The following is a 6,969-nucleotide window of genomic DNA, read 5'->3' as shown; positions in this document are numbered from 1 at the left end:
CAGACTTGACTCATAAGTATCTAGGGCTGGAGGCGAATCACACACAGCTCCCAGAGCTAACACTAGTGCTATAGACCCCAACCTGACGCCCAGGCCCTAGCCGCCCGCGGGGGCGGCCCCTCCATAGCTGGGCGCTAACCAGGGTTCTACTTGGTTAAGAGTCAGGCCCTCCCCTTCCCCCCCCCCCCCCCCCCCCGCTAATTGCCCCAGCAGGTGGAGCACTCCTGTGATGTCACCCTCACACCCTTCCGCATTTTTCTCCTGGAGTGTAGGGCAGGCATAGTCTGGCTTGGATCCAGTAGCCAGCCCTGCACCTCACCCCACCTTCCAGACAAGGGGCTTGGTCTGTGCTGGGGTGGTGGGATGCCTCTGCCTCCTCAGGAACACCCACACCCTAGGCAGAAGCTGGTGCCAGGGCTATGGAGGTCTGGGCTGCGGCTCAGGACTGCACCCCCTACCCCCTTCAGGCCCAGGCTGAGAAGCCAGAGCAGGGCTTCCCCAGGACAGGACCACCTGGGTCATGCTGTCCATCCCTCAGCCTCTGTGCTCTCAGCCACCCATACTTGGCACCGACGGTGTGTCTGACAGAGGGACTGCACAGGATAGAGCAGTGGAGCAGGGTCAGTCCAGACCCAGCCCTATTTGAGGGGCGGGGGGAGACATTGTTTACATAAGCTCAAAATGAGGACTGATGGGGGACCGGGGGTGGAGGGCACAGGACTGCCTAGGCTGCGGGACAGCATGCACAAAAGGCCTTGGGGGTGGGGAGGGGAGCCCAGACCCGGGTATTGGGAGAGAGGAAAACAGGAGATATTTAACTGAATTTGACTTAGACCAATTGACCTTCTCTTGCACATGGGGACACTAACCCCCGAGTGCTTTGGATGGATGTACAGTGCAGAGACTATGGCCCCATTAGGATGATCAAGGCCCCTTCTGACCGAGACCTTGGGGAAGCTGCTGGAAGCGGCAGGGGGCAGGAGGTATGGTACAGTGGGGATGAAGCACACCCCAAAGCTGGCCTGGAGAGCCCAGGGGTTCACCAGGGTGACCACCAGGAGGTGCAGGCTGAGCCAGGGACCTGCTCCAAGGACAAGCCAGGGTCCAGGCCCTTCCTGCTTCTGAGGGACTGTGGGGCCTTGAAGGGTGGCCCTGCCCCAGTGCCGGGAGACCTCTGCCCCCATTTCCACATCAGAGTTGCACTGTTTTGGATACACATCCCTCTCTCCAGGCCCCTGGGACTGTGTCTGCTCTGGAGCCAGGAACATAGCAGCACTTCCAGGAACCCTGGCTGGGGGTGGGAGGTGGCCCCCCTCCCTCACAGTGTGGATGAAAACCCTGGTGTTTGCTGTGTAATCATATAAAAAAAATATTTTGAGAGAGGGCACATGTGACCACGTGGGGAAGAAGGCAGGGGAAGAATCCCAAGATGTGGGGCTGGATCCCAGGAACTGTGAGATCATGATCGGAGCTGAAATCAAGAGGACCCTCAACCATCTGAGCCACCCAGGCGCCCCTAAAAGGTGGTTTTACTCAAGCAGAGGTACGGGACCCGAGCGTGTAAGTACTGACCTGCTGTGTAATCATTCTGCCAGGCGGGTGTCATGCTTCCAGTCCCACCCAGGACCCTTCTCTTCCCGGTCTAAGGTCTGCCCACAGACTTTAGGCCCCCTCCTCCAGGGAACCTGGGGCATCCACAACCCCACCCTCCTTGACCCTTGCAGCACATGCTGCTGGAACACGTGCGGTGATGCCTCTTGGCCCGTGTCCCACCGACCACAGGAGCGGGTTCTACCTCCTCCCCCAAACCCGAGTCCCATGCGAGTCCCCACTCCTCTGGGTAACCAGGAGGGCCTCAGGCCTTCTTTCCCACATCCCATACACACTCCTGTCCCACAGGCCTCATCCTCCCTCCCTGAGAGAGGCCCTCCACCCCCAGACGTTCCTTTTATGCCCCTTCCTTACCTGTTCCCTGCAAAACAACCCACGAGGATGTCAGAGCTGTAGCCTGGCACGAGATGCACATACAGTACGGCCCGGTGCTGACCCAGAGCCATCAGAGGGAGAATCGGAGTGTCTACTGAGCGGTCTGGCATTGGTGGGCAGGGGACCTAAGGCCCAGGAGACTATAAACCACTGCAGGGCCAGGATGGTGGCTAGATGGGCACGGGCAGGCCTGCCCCTGGACTTAGTGGGCACGTGGCCCAACATCACTGCCTACGAGCCCCTTCCTCATCTGGCCAGACTGTCAGATAGCTGTGGTAACCAAGCCTCAGAGCAGGAACGTGACTGCCCCGAGTTGCTGAGATTAAAAGTGGAGCTTGAACATGAACTGGAGCCCGGACTCCACAGGGAAACCTACAGATCGCACGTGCACCACACCTCTTTCTCGTGTGTAACTGAAAAATGCTACCAGTCTTGGGGCAACTGCTGGCCTCCACCAGCCAGAGCCTCCTGAGAGCACTGCAGACCACCCACTGCTGCCTTTGAAGTGTTCCTGTGTGTCCCCTGAAGGCTTCACTTCCTGGGGAGGCCCCGGCAGTCCTCAGGAGTCAGGACTGTGCCCAAGAAGGCTTACGTCCCCTCCAGAGCCTACTCAAGGATTGGCGCACCCTAGATCCGTAGGAGGTGCCCTCCCATCCCAGGTACCCATCTCTGCACCAGATCCCCAGTTCCTCACGTCACCAGGAAGGGCTGGGGTTTCTCCTGGAATGAAGGCCTGCCCACCCACCGTGGGACCCCCTCTTCCCCCACACCTGCCCCGTGCCAAGGCCGCACTCTTACAAAACACTCACAGGTCGCTCAAAAAATACGTAAAAAGGGTTTTATTTGCAGGAGAGCAGGACTCTAATCAAACAAGCCAAATCCCATGTCATCATCCGACTCCTCTGATTCTTCCTTCTTTTCGTCTTTCTTCTCCTCTGCTGTGGGGAGGAAGGGCACAGTGAGCAAGGCCCACAGTGCATCCCAGATTCCCAGCAGAGACCCTGCCCCAGCCTCCACTTACCTGCAGCTGGGGTGGAACCAGCAGCGGGAGCTGCAGATCCTGGGGCAGCAGAGACGGCCACCGCCCCACCAGCAGGCACACTGGCCAGCTTGCCAATACCTATGGAAGTCAGGGGAGAGGAGATCAGAGCAGGTGCTCGCCTGAAGGCCCCTTGGGGGTGGACAAGACAGTCTGCCCGATATAGGGAGACATCACCAAGTGCCAGCGTCACAAGCTTGTCCTCCCACACAGGCGGCTCTGCCTCTGCCACATACACGCACCCCAGCCTCCTACAATGTCCTGTCTGGAAACGGTCTAGGAATCCCTCCCTGCCCCCCCACCAAAAACACCCCTGGGTGACCACACCCACCCCAAAGGAAGCTGGACAAATGCATTTACATCCAGGACAGGACTAAGTCAGCTACCTGGGTCCAGATCCTCATCCCCAGCTGTTTGCCGAGCTGGCTGTGCCCCATGAGGTACACACACAGGGATAGAACCACCGTCCCAACAGCACCACTTCCAAACAATTCCATCATCTGCAGCCTCATGCCACCAGAAAACCATCTGTCCGGCCAAGAGGGGCAGGGACCTGTGGTCTCTCCCACACCCAGTCGGTGCTCCCAACCCCCCGAGAACACATGGTGAGATCTGTTCATAAAACCCCAATTCCAGGGCTGTCTGGGTGGCTTAGTCAGTTAATCCGGCTTCGGCTCAGGTCATGATTTTACAGTTCGTGACACATCGGGCTCTGTGCCGACAGCGCACAGATCCTCTGTCTCCCTCTCCCTCTCACGCACACGTTCTCTTAAAAAGTAAGCAAACGTTAAAAAATATATTTAAAGATGGAAATAATACCCAGTTCCGAACCCTGCAGGTGGGGTGGGCAGCCGGCCCGGTGATAGCACCAGCACCCTCTGCTGCCCTCCCACGCAGAATGTCTAGAAGCATCCCCGGCACAAGCCCACTGAAGCCTGCTCACTTCTCTGGGTGAGGCTTCTCGAGTGCTCTGGTCCACAAGCGAAACCTGGCAGGCCACAGGCTGACCGGCAGGGATTAGGATGGACCACGAGAACGAAACCCCCCAGCACACAATCTCACCCTGGGCAATGACGTCTTCGATGTTTTTTCCGTTCAGTTCACTGATGACCTAGAACCACAACCAGCAGTTACCAGAGGCTCACTACTGCGCCCCACACCCTAACTTCACCTCCTGGAACCAAGGAGCACAGAGAAAACGCCCCCGAGCCTCGAGGCCTGCCCTGTCCAGCCCAACCCTTATGGCCTGCACGTGCGTTCTCTAATCTAAGCCTGCCGCTAGCGGGAACCGGACCACTCCCGGCATTTCCCGAGCAAGAATCGCACAGCATCTCGGTGTATCCTAGCCACACGCCCGAACGTTGTTAGTGAGGCGGATGAAAAGACAACGTCATTAAAACGCGCCCTGCCCTTTCCACTTCTCTAACACAAAATCACTTGGACGTTTTAAACTGCGCTGTAACTTCCATCTCGGGTCCCCGGAACCAGGCTGGAGTCCGCCTCACGGCACCCCCCCCCCCCCCCCCCGCCTCACCGTCCCTTCTTTGGGGTCGCAGCAGCCCCACGCCCGCCCCGAGCACACCAAGCCGCGCTTTCTCAAGGGTGAAACCCGCGCCGCCGAGGCCACAGGCCTCCATATGCACAGCGTCGGGCCAGCCGGGGGCTGTGGGGCCTGCGGGGCGGCTACCTTGTTGAGCCGGTCGTCGTCCGCCTCGATGCCCACGCTGTCCAGAATCTTCTTGATGTCCTTGGCACTGGGGGAGGCATTGCCCCCGAGGGCGGCCAGCAGATAGGAGGCGACGTAGCGCATCCTGAGGCGGGAGGAGACGGCGGCGGCGTGACTCGGAGGCCGTCCGCCCCGGCCCCCTCCAAGACCCGGCCGGCGCCTGCCCGCCCCTCCCCGGGACCCCCACGGCCCCCACTGCCCGCACCCTGGCCCCGCCGCCCACTCACTCGGCGGCGGACTAGCCTCACGCGTGCGACCTCGGCGGCGTCAGGGACGGAAAGGAAGTCGCAGGCGCGGGGGGCGGGGGTAATCCGCTACCCAGAAGCCCCCGGGATCCGCGGGCCGCGCCGCGAGGGCGCCTCCGAGTGACGTCACAGGGCGCCCGGGCGGCGGAGGCGGAGAGGCCTCGCTTCGTACAATCCCGCGGCAGCAAAGGCGAAGGGCAGCTCCAGGGCCGCCTTCCTGTACCACGCGGGGACGAGTGTCCCCCGACCTTCTTGGGATGGCGGGGCGAGCGAGCTTGCAGCGCGGCCGCCACTCCCGCCACACATCTCTGTGCGGCGGACGTGGCCGTCGCCGTGGGAGGACTCCAAGTCCCATGGTGCACCGCTACCGGAAGTGCAGGCGCGCTTTCTGTGCCGACGCACGCGGCCGGCTGGCTGCCGGTTGGTTCCTGGCCGCGGGGACTGTGGGGACCCGCGGTATTCCCGCGCAGCCAGGCCAGTGAGGTGGGCGAGTCCGGCCCGCGCTCACACTGCGCAGCCGAGCGGCCTGGGCCTGGTGGCTGCACCCCTGCGGGGTCGTGTGGACTCCGAACTCACCTCTGTGTCCACGTGCCACTTGTTCACTGCACGGTATCCGGGACCCCGCCGCCGGTTGGCGTGCCGAGAGGGAGCAGGCCTGGCCCTGCTTCTCCGGAACCTAAGTTTAGAGCGCGCGAACACACAGAGTAAATAAACGAGTCGATCCAGACTGAGATAAGCTCGAAGGGATGAGGTGGCCCTGAGAACCGGGGCGAGCGCCAGGCAGAAGGGTCAGGTGCAAAGGCCTCACCGTGGCAGGGGATGGGTCCAGAAGCAGGAGCCAGCCCAGCCCGTGGGAGGCTGTCACAGCGAGGCCAACCTTCGGGTGTAGTGCATCAAGCACGGGTGTGTTCATGCAAACCACACGGTTCCTGTGGGCGGCCTCGCTGTCTGGCGCAGAAAGGTTTTCTTGTTCAAGGTCTCACAGTTGGGGTAAAGTGGGGAAACTCCTTGCAAGGAGGGGACTTCTGCAATACCTAGGGAAGTAGCAGGTTGTGATTTTTATTTTTAGGGATAAAATAATACATGAGATCTACCATTTTAATCACCCAATTCAGTCGTATTGGGTCCATTCACATTACACAACTGTCACCGTCATCCATCTCCAGACTCTTTTTCATCTTCCCAAGTTGGATTAGACAGTAACTCCCTATTGTCTTTTCCAGTTCCTGGTTCCCACCATTTTAATTTTTTGTCTCTATGAATTTGACTACTCTGGGGACCTTGTATTAGAGAAAGCACACAGTGTTTGCCCTTCTGGATCTGACATTTCGTTTAACAATCTTCTGAAGGTTCATGCACGTTGTAATGTGTGTGTGCGTGTATCCCAATTTTGTTCCCTTTTAAAGCTGAATAGTATTCCTGTGATTGATTTAAGACTTCGGCAGCTATGTAGAAACTGAGTGGGGGACAGGAGCCAGGAAAGTGGGGGCCTGGCAGAACTGCCCATCCTGGGGGAAGGGACGGTGATAGCTAGGGAATCGGAGGAAAGAGGGTGCGGCAGTGTGGGCAAATGAACACAGGGACGGCAGGCTCTGAGAGTCAGACCTAGTTTGAAGTTCTTGACTTTGGCGCTTACCGGCTATGAGTCCTTGGGCAAGATCTAATCTGTCATAGCCTCCATTTCCTTTCCTTCGAGGTGCAAAGATTGAAAAAGGCAACGTGCGGGGAAGCCCACTGCTGGGTCACTTGGCCCAGAGCGATTGCCAGTTAATAAGGATCACAGGAGCTGGGACAAGGTCTCTAGAGGAGCCCCAGGAAGGCTTCGGGGAGAAGGAGGCCCCTGAGGCTGGCTGGGAAGTGGCCCATTTAGAGCTCTGGCTTCTGGCAGCAGCTGCGATCGGCCCCCAAACCCTTCCTCCGTGCTGAGATTTGCACTAGCTCACTTTGACAGGGGCCCAGAATGCCCAGCTCCG

The 6,969-nt window shown here is 59.4% G+C and overlaps 1 protein-coding gene, 1 long non-coding RNA gene and 1 other non-coding gene across 4 annotated transcripts; all 3 read right to left on the bottom strand.

Moving 5' to 3' along the window:
• Window positions 1-2,810: 2,810 nt before the first annotated feature.
• RPLP2 (ribosomal protein lateral stalk subunit P2) lies at window positions 2,811-5,110 on the bottom strand. Of its 2 annotated transcripts, none has more exons than XM_019437594.2 (5): window positions 4,979-5,110; window positions 4,713-4,836; window positions 4,088-4,136; window positions 3,008-3,106; window positions 2,811-2,924 (listed from the first exon to the last, which is right to left on the bottom strand). In XM_019437594.2, exons 2-5 carry the CDS (start codon window positions 4,833-4,835, stop codon window positions 2,848-2,850), a joined length of 348 nt encoding a protein of 115 aa, XP_019293139.1. In that variant the 5' UTR covers window position 4,836; window positions 4,979-5,110; the 3' UTR covers window positions 2,811-2,847. The 2 variants fall into 2 exon arrangements, with proteins under 2 accessions (XP_019293139.1, XP_019293140.1); XM_019437595.2 differs by having other exon boundaries at window positions 2,811-2,921.
• LOC128776335 (small nucleolar RNA SNORA52) lies at window positions 3,922-4,055 on the bottom strand. The gene has a single exon (XR_008421412.1). It is a non-coding gene; the product is annotated as a small nucleolar RNA SNORA52 (small nucleolar RNA).
• Window positions 5,111-5,573: 463 nt separating the features above from the next.
• Window positions 5,574-6,741, bottom strand: LOC128776123 (uncharacterized). Its single transcript, XR_008421054.1, has 3 exons — window positions 6,633-6,741; window positions 5,805-6,030; window positions 5,574-5,672 (listed from the first exon to the last, which is right to left on the bottom strand). It is a non-coding gene; the product is annotated as an uncharacterized LOC128776123 (long non-coding RNA).
• Window positions 6,742-6,969: the final 228 nt, after the last annotated feature.

This window comes from Panthera pardus, unplaced genomic scaffold (assembly GCF_024362965.1).
Source record: "Panthera pardus isolate Hobbes unplaced genomic scaffold, ASM2436296v1 HiC_scaffold_12, whole genome shotgun sequence".
NCBI lineage: Eukaryota > Metazoa > Chordata > Mammalia > Carnivora > Felidae > Panthera > Panthera pardus.
This window is presented reverse-complemented; position numbering and strand designations above follow the sequence as displayed.

Bases quoted from the DNA above. Each gene is read 5' to 3' on its own strand.
- RPLP2 (XM_019437594.2), bottom strand. From the start codon at position 4,835: ATGCGCTACGTCGCCTCCTATCTGCTGGCCGCCCTCGGGGGCAATGCC. The intron at 4,137-4,712 runs GTAGCCGCCCCG...TTGTGGTTCTAG, and splicing joins ACGACGACCGGCTCAACAAG to GTCATCAGTGAACTGAACGG. The intron at 3,107-4,087 runs GTGAGATTGTGT...TGACTTCCATAG, and splicing joins CGAAGACGTCATTGCCCAGG to GTATTGGCAAGCTGGCCAGT.